The sequence below is a fragment of the Durio zibethinus genome, chromosome 17 (assembly GCF_047325235.1).
Source record: "Durio zibethinus cultivar Kanyao isolate XHJ-2024 chromosome 17, ASM4732523v1, whole genome shotgun sequence".
Classification (NCBI taxonomy): Eukaryota; Viridiplantae; Streptophyta; class Magnoliopsida; order Malvales; family Malvaceae; genus Durio; species Durio zibethinus.
In genome coordinates this window covers 24,378,726-24,397,042 of record NC_143178.1, presented here as the reverse complement: position 1 = coordinate 24,397,042, position 18,317 = coordinate 24,378,726, and the positions used below count along the sequence as shown (strand labels likewise).

General features: G+C 29.2%; 2 protein-coding genes and 1 pseudogene across 6 annotated transcripts; all 3 read right to left on the bottom strand.

The window, feature by feature from the left end:
- Positions 1-55: 55 nt before the first annotated feature.
- On the bottom strand, positions 56-3,214 carry LOC111275177 (gamma carbonic anhydrase-like 1, mitochondrial; annotated as a pseudogene). Its single transcript, XR_016329395.1, has 2 exons — positions 2,735-3,214; positions 56-656 (listed from the first exon to the last, which is right to left on the bottom strand). The product of XR_016329395.1 is annotated as a gamma carbonic anhydrase-like 1, mitochondrial (transcript).
- A 3,168-nt stretch (positions 3,215-6,382) lies between these two features.
- LOC111285065 (MADS-box transcription factor 17-like) lies at positions 6,383-9,894 on the bottom strand. Of its 4 annotated transcripts, none has more exons than XM_022874296.2 (8): positions 9,623-9,890; positions 9,404-9,482; positions 8,325-8,386; positions 8,154-8,253; positions 7,861-7,902; positions 7,388-7,429; positions 7,213-7,292; positions 6,383-6,555 (listed from the first exon to the last, which is right to left on the bottom strand). In XM_022874296.2, the coding sequence occupies exons 1-8, from the start codon at positions 9,802-9,804 to the stop codon at positions 6,516-6,518; spliced, it is 627 nt and encodes a 208-aa protein (XP_022730031.1). In that variant the 5' UTR covers positions 9,805-9,890; the 3' UTR covers positions 6,383-6,515. The 4 variants fall into 4 exon arrangements, with proteins under 4 accessions (XP_022730031.1, XP_022730039.1, XP_089602833.1 ...); XM_022874304.2 differs by having other exon boundaries at positions 7,213-7,286; positions 9,623-9,886; XM_089746707.1 differs by lacking the exon at positions 7,861-7,902 and having other exon boundaries at positions 9,623-9,894.
- Positions 9,895-14,816: 4,922 nt separating this feature from the next.
- On the bottom strand, positions 14,817-15,399 carry LOC111289797 (uncharacterized). The gene has a single exon (XM_022881122.2). The coding sequence runs from the start codon at positions 15,230-15,232 to the stop codon at positions 15,020-15,022; it is 213 nt and encodes a 70-aa protein (XP_022736857.2). The 5' UTR covers positions 15,233-15,399; the 3' UTR covers positions 14,817-15,019.
- Between the last annotated feature and the right edge of the window lie 2,918 nt (positions 15,400-18,317).

Genomic DNA, 18,317 nt, shown 5'->3' with positions numbered 1-18,317 from the left:
GTTTAAAACAATAAAAAAGAAAAAAAAACAGTAAACAAATAAGGTGCTCAGCATACAAAAGAAATTAGTCCACAAGATCCTTCTGTTGCTAACTATATACCATTTCATTGGAATTCACAACTACAGTTTTTGTTTTGGTTTGTCAATGGCCAACATGATCAAATACATGGATGAACAATGGAAAAGCTTCTTCTATGTGCTCTTCGGCTGCTTATTTCCTTGCAAGGGAAACTATAGTAAACCGATATAGGGAAAAATGACAGCAAAAAGCAATCAAATAGTAATTCCCGGGGGCTTCTTAAACTTCTCAACTTCCAAATATGCTGTTGAGTAAGGAACTCTGAGAAATGTTCTTTGCTTAGATCATAGATTGCTACCGCAAGTTTAGGGATTTCTTAGGCTTCTTCATGGGTTAAAGCCCGGACAAACCTAGCTGGATTTCCCTCCCAAAGCTCACCGGTAGGTGGGATTCTCCTACCTGGAGGAACTACGGAACCAGCTTCGAGGATAGAGTGAGTCTCCACCAGGGAACCTTCAATAAGAATAGAATGCTGTCCGATAAAGCACTCTGGTTCAATTGTGCATGATCTCAAGAGACTGTATGTACCAATTGTCACAAACCTCTCAAATCTCAATTGATGTCTCTGCTGGCAGCCCTGTAATATAGAAAAACATTTCAAATTAAATAGAATTCAAAAACAGTATTCTCATAATGATGCCAATGAGGTACAGAAATTGACTTGATCCCTGAGTGACACATGGACAAAATAAAGTTCTATCTAAAACATTTCTTATATGATTCATTTTTACTGCACAGCATAAACCATTGAAAAAATCTCCAGTTACATGAATGAGATTGACTTGCAATCAAGCATGCGCTTGCAAGTTCCAAAAGCCACACTAGAAAATAATGGTAGCAAAAGAGAAGCAAAGCAAGATTCAAGAATGAAGCATTTCTTGACAGTCAACCCGTTGTTTTGGAAACAAAGGAGGGCATTTTCAGAAAGACATGTAACAGCACCAGAAGGAGCAAGTTGTAAATATCAGATACCTGAAAATATTAATAAAAAAGGCGTGAAAAACCCAGGAATCTCTGTGGGGTCACACAGACTTTTGTTCATCAGTTAATAATGTCATTATTATAAAAAGCACCCTCCTATGGACAATGTGGGTGAATAATCTGACTAAAGCTATTATCAAAGTGAGAAATCACTATGTCTCCACTTCCTATACTGATCAATCGGAATTCAATAGCTGCTATGCATACCATATTTAGAGGCAGATTGTGAATAAAAGATCATATGATAGCTCCTATGTCTCTATCTATCCACTAGAAAAGGCAATGAAAATGAAAACTCTAGGGAACGATATTGTTGATGAGTTGGGGAATGGGGTCACAAATATTTCTCCAGTTTTTTAACCTATATTTACATGTTTTTACACCTACGCCCTACCATCAACTAATGCATCAAAGCAAATCATCAAATAAACCAAAAACATGTACGACATAAACCAAAGAGCACTAAGAGAATCCCTCTAACTGTAATTAGCTTCCGTACTTTTATTGAAAGCCATTAGACCACTGCATTTCTGCTGTACAAGGCAGCATTCCATGAGGACCTTCAATTCACTAGCAATCAAAAAGTTTTAAAAACAATGTCACAAGTAAGGCCAACAACTTGCCATAAACTGTCATTGTTACTTAACAAAACAGTGAAGATATTTATGTGCCATAGTGCTGCATGTAACTATATTTTTTTGACAGATTCATAATCATTCATTAAAAGAACTCCCTTTTGGCTAATAGGGGATCCACAGATTGAATCTATAAAGTGAAACATGTCCTTCCTTTTGTTAAAATAGGATTAAATGCAGATGGTGCTAAGCTATTATTACTAAACAACTGAGCTCACAGCTCTCTTGTTTCTTTTTTCTTTTTTTTCTTTTTGCACCTATCACATTACCTTTTCATATCCCACAGCTAGAACATGTAAGCCTCTACACAATGAAAAACATTAAAAGGGACCATGTTCATAGCTTAGAGTGATTATTGCAATTCACTTGCCTTGTCTGTCCAGAATAAATACACTTTTCTTGGCATCAACATTTACATTCTTAACAACTATCAAAGCTGCATTACAGACCAACATTTTTTATCCATTATTCATATTGTGCTTGGTCCTTGAGTTATGGGCATTTTGATAACGCAAAACATTAAACTGCAAGGTAATAGATCATCCTTCAAGCTATCACCCAATGGATCAACATGTAGACCTCATCTGATGAATGTCATCAGAAAAATGAGGCTAATGATGGCCGTCAAGCTCAAAATCAAACAAAAATACAAATTGCTCTGCATCTGTCAGTAAGGCTCATAAGCAAACTACAAAATCTTTGTCCTTTCATTGAGCCCGCAGTATACGGACACCAAGATCTCCTAAGAACCTGGCTCCTAAATTCTAGAAACTGCAACACTTAAATTTAGCTAACGAATTTTGTTTCCTTGCTCATTTTTCTGCTGCATTTGAAGAAATTAAAACATAATGTACTAAGTCTCATTCAGTTAAAGCTTTAAGTAATTGAGCTCATTCCAAAGTGAATTAACACCAAACCCAAATCCAATTTCAAGCTAAAATTTGATTAGAAGCAAGTCCAAAAAAATCCAAAACCCTAAATTTTCTTTTAACAAAAGGACTAAAATGACCAAAAGAAGAAAGAGAAATGAAAGGATTACCGGTAGGTGAGGACCAAGCGGCGTGAATGACACACCGTTCCTGTACATTAGAGCAGAATCCAACCGTGATCTTGTTGAGATCGCCACGCAGGACGCAGCCGTTCCACACCGAGGCTCCATCGTTGACGGTTACTTGACTGGCCAAGACAACGTTAGGCGCCACGTAAGTGTCGACAGCTACCTTCGGGACCCCCTAGCCGAGAGGAATTATCTTCCTTTGGCCCCTATAGTCCCACTTCACAAGATCCGACGACGGCGAGATCGTTTTAGCCGCCTCCCTCACGAAACTACGGGAGCCGATACATTGGCGGTGAGCAGAGAAGGCAGAGGCCGCCGCCTTTATGGAGACGCGTGCTGCTATAGACGCCGCCATCTCTGGTGGTAACGACGGAGAGTTCAGAGAACGAGAGGAAGGGATTTAGATCGTTTGGTGGGTTTATGGCTAAAGAGAAGCCCAACCCTAATCAGATTCTTTTGGTGGGCTTTCAGATGAGCCAGGAACTGCCAATAAGCCCAAAGAAAAACAGAAGAAATTTATAAATTCTTTATTCTCAGTATAAATTTAGAATATTTATAAATTTTAATTATTTTTTGCTTTATTTAATACTATGACAAATTCTTTTACTAGTCAATAAATATTAATAAAAAACTCTATATACTTATAATTTTCATCTTATTTTTTAGAATAATATTTATCTATTTATTTGTTTTTTATTTTATATTTATATCTTAATTTGAATTTGAATTTAAAATCTTACAAAACTTAATAAATGAAGTCCTCTCTCCATCTAAATTTTGGTCCTATGAATAAAAAAAAACCATTTAAAATTTTTAATGCAAAAAAAATCACAGTTGGAATATAAAAAAAATAGATTATAGATGCTAAGATTTGAATCTCAAATTTATTGAATATTACTTTTTAATAGTTATCATTTGAACCAATCAAACTAAGTTTTGAGTACAAAACATTTAATCACTATATTTACCTATAGGAGCTTAATTACATGGAATGGTAATGAAATGGATATATTTAATTTTTAAAATATTCGTATCTAAATCTGTTTAATATTTATAATATATGAATCTATTTAAATATTTATTTAAGTTTAATATCAACATTCAAATTCGTGTAAATAGAAGCTATTCATTTAAATATTTAAATCGTTAAAATATTTGTTTATTTAAATTTTTTGTCAAAATATAAAATAATCAAAAATTTAATTTAAAACTCAAGTTCATTTTTAACTAATAATGAATAAAAATTATATTTTAAGGTTCGAAAGTTTCTAGAAGCATAAAATTTTATATATATAAATAAGTAACGGATTCATATATGAATTTAAATATCCATTATTATTCATTAAAACTTAAAAGGATTAGGATACTCAATATCCAAGATATTATACGTATCCATTTCAAATCCATCATAGATAGTAAATTTTTTTATTTAAATTCATTAATTATTCATTTATAATTATTTAAATTTGACATAAACATATTGAATAATGATATATATCTGTTTGTTTATCATCTATTGCAATCCCTACGAATTACTTACCATAAAAAAAAGTAAGAAAATAAGTTTAGAAATGGCATTGTAGGATAAATATTGGAGATGGAATTTTAAAACAACATTGTAAACATTGATCATAATTCAGATACCCCATGATTTTACATATAATTTCTGTTATATCAGCCTTTGTTAGTACTATTTCGCTTTGTTCATAATAACCTGGTAGTCAATTAGGTTGCATATATGCCATAATTATGTAATATTCCACAAACTTTCTTATATCATGTTAATTCAAAAAATTGTCATATGGGGCTCTACGTCACTTGCTTTCGTATGATACCATGACACCACATTTACGGCTATTCCAAAAGCCAGTCCCTTGCTACAAAACATCAGTCAAGTTGCAGTGCTTTTGGACTCTTTGAGGTATTTTGGTATCTTAAAACAGTTAAACAGTGGCTTTGCTAGTAAAAGCAGAAATAGAGGGAACCTAACCTGGGTTAGACATAAGCTGGTTTAGGATTGATTGGACTTTTGAATTTGATATTCCAATCAAAGCAACCAGAAGAGGTTTCGTATGGCTATTTTGTCCAACTGAAGTGACAGAGCATATCGTCCCATTTATATTCTTTTTTTTTTTTATTCATCAGTTTGATCCTGTAGCCATGTCCTTCACAGTAACAAGATGACAGGAGGGGCTTGAGCCACATTTACACTCAATAACAATGGTCTAACGCTCATCACAAGTTTATATCAAGCAAAAGACAAATATTCATATAGAAAAATTCAAGATTTAAATAAATTTAATGCGACGAATTGTAAGAGAGATATTCAATGAATTTATGTTTCAAATATCAATATTTGATTTTATAAAATAATTTTAACATTTATAAATTTTTTTCATTTTTAAATTACAATATAAAAAAAATTCAAACAAAAAATATATACTAGATGATATTATTATGTATGATCGAAAAGTTGTATAGGAGAGATAATGTTCAATTTATTCATATTTTTAGGTTTGGAAGCATCTTAATTTAGATATTATTTATAAAAATTCACATCTAACTTGTCATATATTATTAATTTTAATTTAAAAATTTTATGATTTTATCTTATAAAAATATTTTATAAATATAAATTTAAGTCTATATTTATATATTCTCTAACATATATTACCCTGAGATTGAAATATCACAAATAAATAAATAAATATATATATATATATAATATTTGAGCTGATTTTTTATTTCCATATATCTACGGCCTGATGCACAGATCCCACAAGATATTTTATTTTTGGACCAATATCATCGGGCCAAGCTATTTGTCCAACAATACGCATAGCTGCTCTATATAAAGATGCAGATAGAACTTATTTTACAATGAAGAACATAAAATGGGTCTCGGAGATCAGTTAATGGAGTCTAAGCGTAAAGGATTCAAGAAAATTAAGGTGGTCATGTCTCTGTATCAGGCACGAAAGCCATCATCTTTGGTACGGTGTATTAACAAAGTTAAGCCTACCCCATCAGCAGGTTCAGTGGCTTCTACAGGCTTTCATAGTGATGCATTTATGGATCATTTAGAAAAGCAGAAGCATTCTTATATTGCCTCTGATACAGGAAATGACTCCTATGGCTGTTTGGAACAATACAACTATGATGAAGCCATTGATGCTAGGGCTGCAAGTTATATATCAGGTGTTCTAGATCGTTTTAGTCTAGAAAAAGGGGATTGAATGATTGATCATCTGCAAGTATTCACTTGCTTGGAAGGTTTTTTTTTTTTTTTCCTTTTCTTATCTGTTCAGTAGATTCATCCTTCATTTCTTGATGGATGATGTAATATGTAAATAGTTTGTCTTTATGGTAAAGTAATATATATGCTTGTGTACATGATCAAAAACATATGAAATGATAAGTTTTATCACATATTTACCTTAAAAAGTTATAATGTTTCAGATATATAATGGAAGATGTTCATGAATCAACCTGGAAAGAGCATCATACCAAGACCCAAGCTATAGAGCTATTTAACGATGGCAGTACGATGTTATAATTCCTGTACATCTTGTCATACAGACGGGGATTCTCCACAAATATTGTTTTTTACACTTTATGGCTCCTGTGGTATAAGTAAAACCATCCAAAGCAAATTAATTTTTTAAACATAAAGCCAGGGCAAACAAATTTGTCACTGTCAAATAGTACTATACATGCAATAGTCTATTAAGGCGTGCAGCTGAAGTAACTGATACATATCTAGTCATTCGGCTTCGTTAACGAGATCTTCATCTTGAAGAACCCTGCAATATTCCAAATAACAAAAGCTTTTAACATGGCTAACAGTTGCATATGATAAAAGACCCTCAGTCTGGCTAGCAATGATAGATGAAGAGCAGTAATATATCAAGTTTTGCAGAAAGTTCACAAATCCATCAGAAATAAGATTATTTGGTATGAGAATTTTTTCAGAATCAATATCCAATGAAAAGGTTGCATTGTCTATATAGTTCAAAGTTTTTAGATATACAACAATGAAGTTAAGGACTCTTACATATTCTATGGCTGCAATTATAAATCTTTTGAGTGACTTATATGGCAAGTATATATCACAAATTATGTTACACTGACATTTCATCAATTTACCTTTAACAAGTACTTGTGTCCAGCCTTTCATGGACACTGTTTAAACTCGAGACTCTCAAGTTTAGAATCGATTCCAATATCGATGAACTAACAGCTCATTGATCATTTCACTATTTATAAAAGTATGAAGCTTAGATTCTCAAAATTAAAGTATAAAATTGTCAAAAAGAAATGGAGTACTCGTGTCTGATACATACGCTTATGTCTGCTCCTAACCCAAGTCCATGTAACATAGATCAGGAGAAAGTGCTAGATATATATAGTCGATGAAAGCCTTGAAGACTTAACAGTGATTATTGATAATTAATTATTACCTTTGCTGAAACATGCTGCAAGCATTTTCACCCACAATTCTTGAGCTGATGTTACTCTCTTGTGCCTCGTCCAACTTAACCTCAAAATTCACAGAAAAAAGTTCATTTTAAAACTTTATGTTTCCAAGCTAAATACATCAGTAATAGTAATAGAAAGTGCCCGAGAAAGTCTCACTCTTTTCTGGAGCTGAGTGTTTTCCTCTTTCAATTGTTTATGCTGCATTGAAACTAGAAGTAAGTTTGAATTGCATTCTGATAATATTTCATCAAACTCAGTGTAATAAGTAAGTTGTAAAGCTATTAATATTTCAGATGGAAGACAGCCTTACCATATCCTCCTGGAAGGGTATACCATAGACAATTTGGTATGATAGTTCTAAAATATTTTTAGGGGATTGACTAAGAGGAGACAAAATATTTCATCTTTTCTCTCCTATTAAAAATCTGATCATCATTGCCAACAGCCGCAATGCAGCTGTTAGTAAGGGTTTTGATCCTGACAGTTTCAAGTACTAAAAAAAATCTGATCATTACTTCCATTCCCAGCAGTGTAAAGACAAGTCACCTTGTTTCCAAGTTCCAATCAAGACTTATAAAGTTTAGTACTTATCAGGGAATTGGATTTTCTTGTTCTAAGCATTTTCTTACCCTTCTCTTCAGCAGGGTGGCCTGGTCCGAAACAATGCGGCTCTGTTTAATGGAATTGCAAATGAGCAAAAAATCAAATTATTGTTTAGAAGTAATAGTTTTATCTAACAATGCTATATATTATCATGTCACTGCGTGACATAGATCTGCAAGTTTTTCAATGCCAGTTCACCTATGAAATCATGGTTAAACTTTTTCTTCTGATTCAGTTTCCATTCAAATAAAAGTGCCTGACTAGTTCTTTGATACATGTATCACATACATATAACTATGTATTGATCAGCCACTTTTACCTTTCTTGAGCGGATGCGTTCAACGCCAATCTTCAACTGTCGCTCCAGCTGCTTCAAGTCCCTCATGCCTAATGCTAATATGTCTTCTCCAGATAAGTGCCTGCAAAAAGAAAAACATTGATGATCACGACAACATGTAAAATTGTTGGGAACAACAACAGAGCTACATACTTAAGTCTTGCATCCAAGGTGTTGATGGATCTTTTTAACTCTTCAATCTCACTTCTCCAAAACTGTGAACATCAGGAAATCAAAAGCTGTTGGCACATTATGTAGATCAAAATAGAGTTTAAACTGACTAGTATGCAGATAATTTAGGAACAAATTGAAGGTTTAACCTTTGGGCGGTGCACAATAGGAGGAAAATTCAGTTTTAGATTTCAATAAGCAACAAACTAAATAGTGCTTTCATTAAGTTCATTTCTGGGCCCATATTATGAAACTAAAACAATGGAATTAAGCCCACAGGTGAAAAGAATTGCTAAAACCTGACCTGCCTGCAGAAGCATATACCGTATATATCCTGGCATAGGTGAATCTCTGAACCCCATTAAGGCATCAATACACAAACTTAATGAAGTCTGTTTTTGAGCCAATTATCAATATTTTGCCTTATGCTTTTTTCTTCAGAGTATGGATCCCAATTAAGCTGTGTATATCCTAGACTATAAATACAAAAAGGAAAAAGATCCCCTGGGCGTAGGGCAATTATTAGTACAACCAACTAAATCAAGTTCATGAAAAAGTGTCTGGTTTTCAATGGAAAATAACAAAGGTGAGATTATCAGCAGCTATAATTACAAACTACTTATTCCTTCAATTTTACAGCTAAAGATAAACTAACAATGCCAGTGAGCTATGACAGAAACAAAGTTTTCAGAGAACAAAACGCACACAGATCGTTTTTTTTTTTTACAAAGAAGGTTGTGGCCTCGGTATAAAAAAAAGGGGTTGCAAGGCTGTGAATGTGACTGCATGAACCATCTGAACTAAGCTCCGGGTTTAAATGCACACATATCTTTCTTTTCTTTTTATCTATTTCCATCTCCCAAAAGATTTGCTCCGCTTCTCTATATAAGAAAGGAATAAGGAAAACAAGAAGCTGTTTGGAGTATTTAATTACTACCTGGTAACAACTTCAAATTTCAAAATAACATAGCTGTATACGGTTTATACTTGAATTTCTTCAATATCATTCACATGCATCAAATCTTGAAAAAAAAAAAAAAAACGCTTGATCAGAAATCTACCTCCATGGTTCTAAATTGAGGATTATTTGAATCAGGCAGCCCTACTTCCCTTTTGTACTTTGCAATACTCTTGTCCATGCTGCAGCAATTAACATATGTATATATATATATATATATATATATATATCAAACAAGATAATGACTGGTTTGCAGTTTACGCCTTGCATGAATTACATGCTTCCATGAGAAAATGCATGGCGGAGAGAGAAATAAACTTACCCATGACTGGCAAACTGGTAAACCTTTCCAGAGGAAGAGAAGATGAGCAGGGCAACTTCTGCATCGCAGAGGATGGACAGCTCAAAAGCCTTCTTTAGAAGCCCATTTCTTCTCTTTGAGAAGGACACTTGCCTGTTTGTTGGGTTCTCTATTCTTTTCAGCTCTACCTTTCCCCTCCTCATTTCTTAAACCCACCTAAATCAAGTAAAATCTTGTTGCATAAACTTCTATGTTCAGCTATATATTTATACAAGAAATAAAAAAGAGAAAAAATAAAAAAAGCTCGGGTGAGATAAAAATTTAAATACATTTATACTATACGATATAAACGATACGAATAAAAAATAAAATTAAAATAATTTAAAATTTTAATAAAAATTATAAATAAATTAAATAAAATAACAAAATACATTTTTTATTTTCATATTAATATAAATTTTAATACATGGTATAAAACATAACACGAATCAAAATTTTACTTAATATAAATATATAAAGATTGAAAAAATGAAAACATGTTCCGGTCCATGCAATTAAAATAGCAAAACGAGGAACCATCCATCGGCAGGTGCTGTGAGTATGCCGTCATTGGGTGTGGCTGTGTCCAGTCTGGCATGGACGACTCCGGTGACACGACCACACTAGTAAAATGCTTTTCATCATTGTCCTTCCTTTTCATTATTATTACTACCCCCACCATTTGTTTTGTTTTATATGCATCCCTACTAATATCAATTTGGCTATTGTTTACCATTAAAGCACTCATGTTAAGAGAGAGATGGACCTCGTAAATTTTCAAACGGATTCGTTGATAAAGCATATAAGAACCCGAAATTTATAATTCAATTGATTTATGTAATTATCTTCAATAGATGACATCTAATAAATTTATGATTCAAATTTTATTATCTGCATAATATTCCTTATTTTTATAGTACGATTTTTTTTTTAAAAAAATAATGTTATTTTAATATAATATCAAAGAAATAAAACCTTGAATTTGCAAGAGTTTGTACTTAATTATATGATCCCTCTAGCAAATCAAATTAAAAATTTGGCTTTTGTCAGGAGCTAACCTTAATTCACAATTGAACCATCTTTATTGGGGTAAAATCTTATGCAATGCTGCACTTGTAAGAGTATAAACATTTGAAAATGCTTTAGTTTCACTCATATGCAATTAGTCACAATAGAACTTGCATCAAAACTCGGTTAACTTGACTAAACATGGGACAGACTACTACTTGGCTTTGGAGGTAGGGAAATATATATATGAGAACAGTAAAATATATTTTATAAATGACTTACATGCACTTGATTCGAGTGATACTTTGAAAGTTATTGATGCAACATATTGAGAATGGATAATACTTTTGCAATCCGACAATCTTTACATCAATAATGTCATTGATTTGTTACATTAACAAATATATATATATATATATATGCACACATTATGTTATATTGAAACTCTAACTGGTTCGTGTTCATATCCAAGCAATGTTGAAAACCCTTACCTTAATTTGCCTATAGAAAATTGAGATGCTGGCATCGGTTAAAAAAATGATTATATTCATTATTCAATTACAAGATGATTGGCAATGTGAGAAAAAGAATAAGGAAGAATGTTTTAGTCCATAATATGTCGGAACGACACATGCATAAATAGAGATATCAATTTTATTAATATTTAATATAAAATTTAATTTTTTATCCGAAAAAAATGAGAATGAGTATTATATTGTGGGGATTGAGATGAGAATGTGTATAATTTTAAATTTTTATTGTTATGACATAGAAACGGATAATATTGTACCAAACATATATCTTATATATATTTATATAAATATTTACTAAATTAAATTTTTATTAAATAATATAAATTATTATTTTAAATTAATTAAAATTAATATATTTTTATTTTAAAAAATATTAATATATATTTATAAAAAGTTTACATAAATATATAAGATAAAAATTAAAAAATAATTTTGGTTTTTATATTTTTTTAAAAAAATTATAGATATAAGAATTATTTATATTCATTAAATATTTTTAAATAAAAATAAATTTAAATTTAAAATATTTATTGACTATAAATATAATATAGTAATTTAAAAATACAAAAAAAAAAATTATCGGCTTAATATTTTAAACATTGACATTTTTTATGTTTGCACACACAATCAACGTACAGACCTGGCCAGTTCAAGCTATTCGGTGCGAAGCAAAGGGTACAACAGGCAATCTATGTCGAACAATGTGAAGGCCGGAGAGAGAGAGAGAGAGAGAGAAGAAACAGTCATCTGCTCGGCGTTTTCACCAACGATACTTCGGGAGATCGACACGCAGGTATCATTGGTACAGTCCATGATCCTATCAACTCCAATGGGAGGCAAACACGTGTTTTGGAAATTGATTGCTACACAGAACTGGATGGGAATCGGGAATTTGGGATTGGATCTTTATGGAATGAAAAGGTTAAAAAGCTAGTGAATCTCATCATGATGCACTTTTTGAAATGAAAATATGAATCTGACGTTTCACGTTCAACCTTTTGGGGTTTTCAAAAACTTTGGTAAAACACGTGTCGAAATATCTTCTGGTGAGCCCGAAATTTCCAGCATAGTGACGCCTCCACTATCTCAAAATTAGTCCTTTAATTTTAATTCGGTAATTTACTGAATTAAAAATTAAAAGTACTCATTCGATCTTGATTAATTTAAAATTAAATTAAATTAATTATTTTATTTTATTTTTATTAATCAAATTAAATTTTTTAATTTTAAAAATTAATCAATTGAAATTAATTTAATTAATTTGATTATTTTTTAATTAATCAAATAATAAAATATATTAAATTAAATTAAATTTTTAATTCTTATTTGCTCATATATGAAACAAATTAAATAAAATAATTCATTAAAAATATTAAAAAATCAAAGTATTAAATTAAAAACTCTAATAACTTGAAATAAAATGGATAAATTTATATATTTTTAATTTTATATGGAATTTATAATATTTCGATCAAATTTTTTATTAATTCAATTTTTGAACAAAATTAATCAAAAATTAAAATTTTTTTAAAATTATTTTTTATAATTGATCGAAATTAATTCGATAATCGATCGATTAATTGAATTAAAACCAAATTATAAACACTTCTATTGATAATATAATACAAAAATAATACGATTAAATTTTAATAAAAATTAAAATTATATTTCATAATTATTATATCATACATAAATTATAATACAATAATTTTTATATTTTATAAAAATAATTGAAAGATCATCTCTTGATCGCTTTTGACTTACTAGAAAAGAAGAAAGAAAAAATGGATTTAGGGATATTGAAATGTGGGGTTGCTTGACCTCAAAATGTTTCCACTTTCAGATTCTACCTTCCATTGTTTTGATAAAAAAAAAAAAAAAAACTTTGGCCCACGACCAACTTGTTCATATCACTTAAAGAAAAAAGTTGGTATATGAATCTCATTATTTTTTTCTTTACCTTGTGTCCATGTATTTGTGGCCTGAACAGGGTAGAGCTCCCTTCATGGGGATCCAGCGTAGTGGGATGAAATAGGCAATCATTGTTGCACCCACATTCAAACATAATTTTAGGGTATATTTAGAAATATGCTGAATCTCTTTTATACCAATTTTAAACAAACATAATCTTAGACTTTTATTTCGAAGTGCAGTCAAAATTTTTTTTCCTATCAAACATAATTTATCTATCCAATTTTAACAATACGATAATTTGTTTTTCGGAAACAAATTGTACTTATAGTTTAGAGTCAATATCAATAATGCAATTCATCTAATGTAAGAATGGTAACGAAGTGGATATCTGTCATTTTTTAGATATCCATATCCGAATCTAATTAATATTTATAATATATGAATTTGTTTGAATATTTGTTTAAGTTTAATATCATTATCCAAAGTCCAATCCGTTTAAACAAGCACTATTTATTTAAATATCTAAATATGTTTATTTAAATTTTTTATCAAAATATAAAAAAATAAAAATTTAATTTAAAATTTAAGTTTATTTTTAATTAATGATAAATAAAAATTATTTTTTAAGGTCTGAAATTTTCTACAAGTATAAAATTTTATATATTTATATATGTAAATGGATAACAAATTTAGATATAAATTTGAATATCCATTACTATTCATTAAAACTTAAACAGATTTGAATATTGGATATTTAGATAATGCTATCTATATCCACTCCGAATTTATCACGAATAGTAAATTTTTATCTAAATCTATTAATTATCTAAATCTATAATAAATTGAATGAATATTCGTTTATTTATTATTTATTATCATCTTATATCCAATGATAAATTTAATTTGAATTAATTATAGAATTATGATACAATCGAACAAAATGTTGAATTAAATCGTATCAATCTCTATTTAATGTTTTATTTTTCAATTATTTCAACGTAATTTTAAACTTCATTTGAAAGTTTGACGAAAGAAATTCTCGTTTTACCAATTTTTTTTTTTCAAATCCAACTTTAGCAATTTAGCCTTATTATTGGACTTTGCCAATGAAGTATAATTTGACAGCCCATTGTTGAGAAGACCACGGGCTCTCAAAATTTAACTTTTGTTGAAGCTGTGCTCAGATCTAATCATTTTAGGCTGGCGAAACTATTACTGTTGACTTAACTTTCCCAAGAGTCCAACCCAAGTTGATATTTGTGGAGCATATCATTCTCCAGAAAATGACAAACAAAACAGGTGGGAGAGTGTCAATGTCACACCAAATTGCCATGAAAAAAGGCTGTAAGTCAAGGAAAATGCAATTTGATTTGATTCACATACTTTAGGACCAAAGTACTAAGAACTAGGATTAGCAACTCAAATTTAACTTGTATGATCGAAAGTTAAATTTCGGATTAAATTATATTTAAAAAAAAAAAAATGGAGATCGAATTTTATGAAAATTCGTCTTGCGATATATATTATATTTTATTATTTATGTAATTTTATATTAATATTTTATTAATTTCAAATTAAATAATTTAAACATATATAAATTAAATTGAATTTAAATATAAAATTTAATATTTTGAAATAAATCAGATAAAATTTGAGTATCGAGACTTCAAAAAAAATCTACCCGATCGGTTGCCATCACTATCCAAAACCTAACGGAAATGTAAACCACAAATCAGAAATGAAAACTATGGTCCATTTCATCTATTCAAGTACAAGGTCAAAACCATTTCACAGATCAAAAGAAAGAGGAAAAGTTTAATAGCAAACACGGATTCCATGATTACAGATCAAGCGAAATCAACAACAATAGCAACATAAAAAATAACCCCACTAAACTGAGAAACAAAGGGTACAAAATCTAAGATCATTCGGAAACGTCGACGTGAACTCCGATGGCAATACAAAAGATGGTAATGAGACCAAGGTAGATAACAGAGTGGACGAAAATGGAAGCTCCACTGGTTTGCATGTTCCCAAACTCGACAACCTTGTTTTTACCAGGTATCTGAAGCAACAGTCCAGGAGTCAGCAACACGAACAGCACTGTTGCTACTAAGACAGGACCCCAATCTGCCATTTGCGCCCCTCCTTTGTTTTTGTTTCTGCCAGAAAGAAAAAAAGTAGAGAAGAAGGGGAGAGAAAAGTGCAAAGAGAATGTGGAAAGTTTTGGAGAAAGAGAAGAGAAAATAGAGCGACAAGAGAGTAAAGGAGGTGGGACGTGGGGCACAGAAAGAAGACTAAATGAGACGGCTTGCATTCATATTGGGTCCTTCTCGATCATGATACGAGCGAGCAAACGTGTGAGCATTATCCGCTCCTTGTTTTTTAATTTGGAAGTTTTCCGATCAAAGACTCAATCGAAGTCAACTCAGTAATTATGCTAGGATGGGCCGATCTAGTATTTCAATACTTCATAATAAAGTAATAGATGAAACTTTCATTAGACTCATTAGTAGATTAATAGATCACTTCCGAAAGATATATATATCAGACGTCTCGGATCAAGTAAAAACTCTGGGTTACCAGCAAATTACTATTATATCCATTTTATTAGGAATTGATGATCGATACCTGCTAACGAATGATTAGTCCAAGATGACAAAATTTAATTCTTGAAAAACACCATCATTTTGGGAATATACACATGGTAAAAAAATTACATCAATATATTAAGATATGGTATACTATTAATGAATATTTGAGATAAAAAATAAATTTTAATTTTAAGATGCTTCGATAAATATCACGCACACAAAAATAAATTGATACAATATAAATTTTTAATAAAATATGATCGATAACTTATAAATAAATAATTACATAATCTATTTTAGGGATTGACGACTTACCTATTCTGTTCAATCATTTTTATATAGGCAGTTCATACCATCTATACATAGTATTTTGATCTAAGATTTCAATTCTTCAATGTTTTAATAGTAGCATATTGTTTTATGGAGCTAAGGCTCAAAATATAGAAGAATTAATGAAAAAATGAACATTGATTATTGAACCAATTCGCCTGTCTTTAAAAAATGATGGACAATTTATTCTATATTAAACTATATAAATATTTCATTATTGGTCCATAAAAAGAAATATAAAATTAATCAAAGATAAAAAAAACTATATTAAATAAAAAGAATTTTGATGAATCCAGTGCAAGAAGTAAAAAAATAACTGAAAATAAAAACAAAATCATTATTATTTGTATATTCATGAAAGTATTTTATCTTCTAACCACCAAAGAAAATTGCAAATTCGAATTTCTTTCAATTCAAAAGATAAAAATGATATACATAAAAAATTCAATATTTTTAAATAATATAAAAACCTATCGTCAAGTTTTGAATAAAAATAAACATCTTGATAGTGATAAAAAAAAACTAATTAAATTAAAGTTATTTCTTTGATCCAATTATAAATTAAAAGATTTAGCTCATATGAATCACAATTGATTTGTAAACAAATTTTTATGCGAAAATTTCCCCTAACATCTAAAAATTGTCTTCTCCTATATAATTATGGATAGGGATATCCCCCATTGTAAAAAAAAAATTCGTTTATCCATGTTGTAATTATAAGAAATCTCTTCCTCGTATTTACTAATGGTGATCCATAAGTATAAGAGTCCCTCTAATCTTGATAATTAGTAAATTTACATGATAAAAAATCATATCTGTAATGTTTTTTAAAATTATATTTTTATATTTTTGTTCTTGATTATGTTTTTATTTTTTATTCTGTTTATATTCATGATTTAGTAATGAATTCGCTTGAAAATATATATATTTTTTGTAATGTATTAATCTTTCCTTTTTATTTGAATCCCATTTTGTTAAATTTTTATTTTAAGTTATATAGTGTTGATTGACTCTATTTTACCATTGTCATGGTAATAATCTAAGCTATTTACTCTTAAATAAATTGTATTGATAATGACTCAATAACTAATTTTTCCATCCCTTTATTCTAGAATGCCAAAAAAGTTTTTGTCTTAACCCATAATGTTGTCTTAATCTCAAATGAAATATTCCTTATTCTTCAATATAATCTTTTATTTTATTTTTAAGAAAATACGATATTCCGAGATATCGAAGGATATATTTGTATTTATAAAAATTAATAACTTAAGTTTGTGATAATTTATAAAATACATTCGTTTGTAAAAAAGAGGATAAGTTATAAAAAGTTTTCGCATTTTTGTTTTTAATATTAATTTTTTTTATATAGTTGAAAGAAAATGAATTGTATTTTTATTTGTTTTATTAATTTTTTATTGATTTTCTTTATTATTGTAAATGAATTCCCCCCCTTTTTTTTTGTTGATTCAAGAAAAAATTGTTTTTACAAAAAAAAGTTATTTTTTTATCTCACTTTATGATCATCAATTGTTTTCTCTATTTCATCCAATAAAAATTATCAAAGAATATATTTAATAAGAAATAAGAACTTTTAGAAAAAGAAACAAGAGAAAATAAAGTTAAAGAAATAAATTAATCACATTTTTTTTTCAAGACTCCCAGATTCAAGTGAGTAATTGCTTTTTATTTTTTTATTTTAATAGTTTGTGAATGTAATAGAGTATTTATTATTTAAAAATTTTTAATAAAATAATTTGGTTAATGATTTTATATTATAAATGAATTAAGATTGATGAATTTTTTACTATTTATTGAAATTGAATGAAGTAATTAATTTATTTTTAAGCTATTTTCATTGTGAAATTAGTTTATTTAATTAAAATTTAATATAAATAATAAAATATGCATGTTGGTTGTTAAAAAATATATTTTATAATATTGATAATAAAAAATTTTAAAATGCTTGTAGAAAACAATTGTAATGTGTTATTTTTATTTTTTTTATATAAATATTAATAAAGTTTTATTACACTTGAGTTAATTTATGTTTATACCTTTTTACATATAATATTATTCTTTTTTTTTTAGAATATAATATTATACATTTTAATTTGCCTAAACATAATGATTACATCATTTGATTCAATAATAAACTGTAAATATTTTCGGCTCAAACTCAAAGAATTGAAATCCCTATCCTCAAAATAAAAAATTAAAAAAAAAACCAATAATAGATCCCAATTTAAACTGAAATTCCGGTAAATTTCAATGGGAAAGATTTAGATAAAAATTTTTAAT

Bases quoted from the DNA above. Each gene is read 5' to 3' on its own strand.
- LOC111285065 (XM_022874296.2), bottom strand. From the start codon at position 9,804: ATGAGGAGGGGAAAGGTAGAGCTGAAAAGAATAGAGAACCCAACAAAC. The intron at 8,387-9,403 runs GTAGATTTCTGA...TGATGTTCACAG, and splicing joins CTCAATTTAGAACCATGGAG to TTTTGGAGAAGTGAGATTGA. The intron at 6,556-7,212 runs GTAATAATTAAT...GGAATATTGCAG, and splicing joins TGCAGCATGTTTCAGCAAAG to GGTTCTTCAAGATGAAGATC.
- LOC111289797 (XM_022881122.2), bottom strand. From the start codon at position 15,232: ATGGCAGATTGGGGTCCTGTCTTAGTAGCAACAGTGCTGTTCGTGTTG.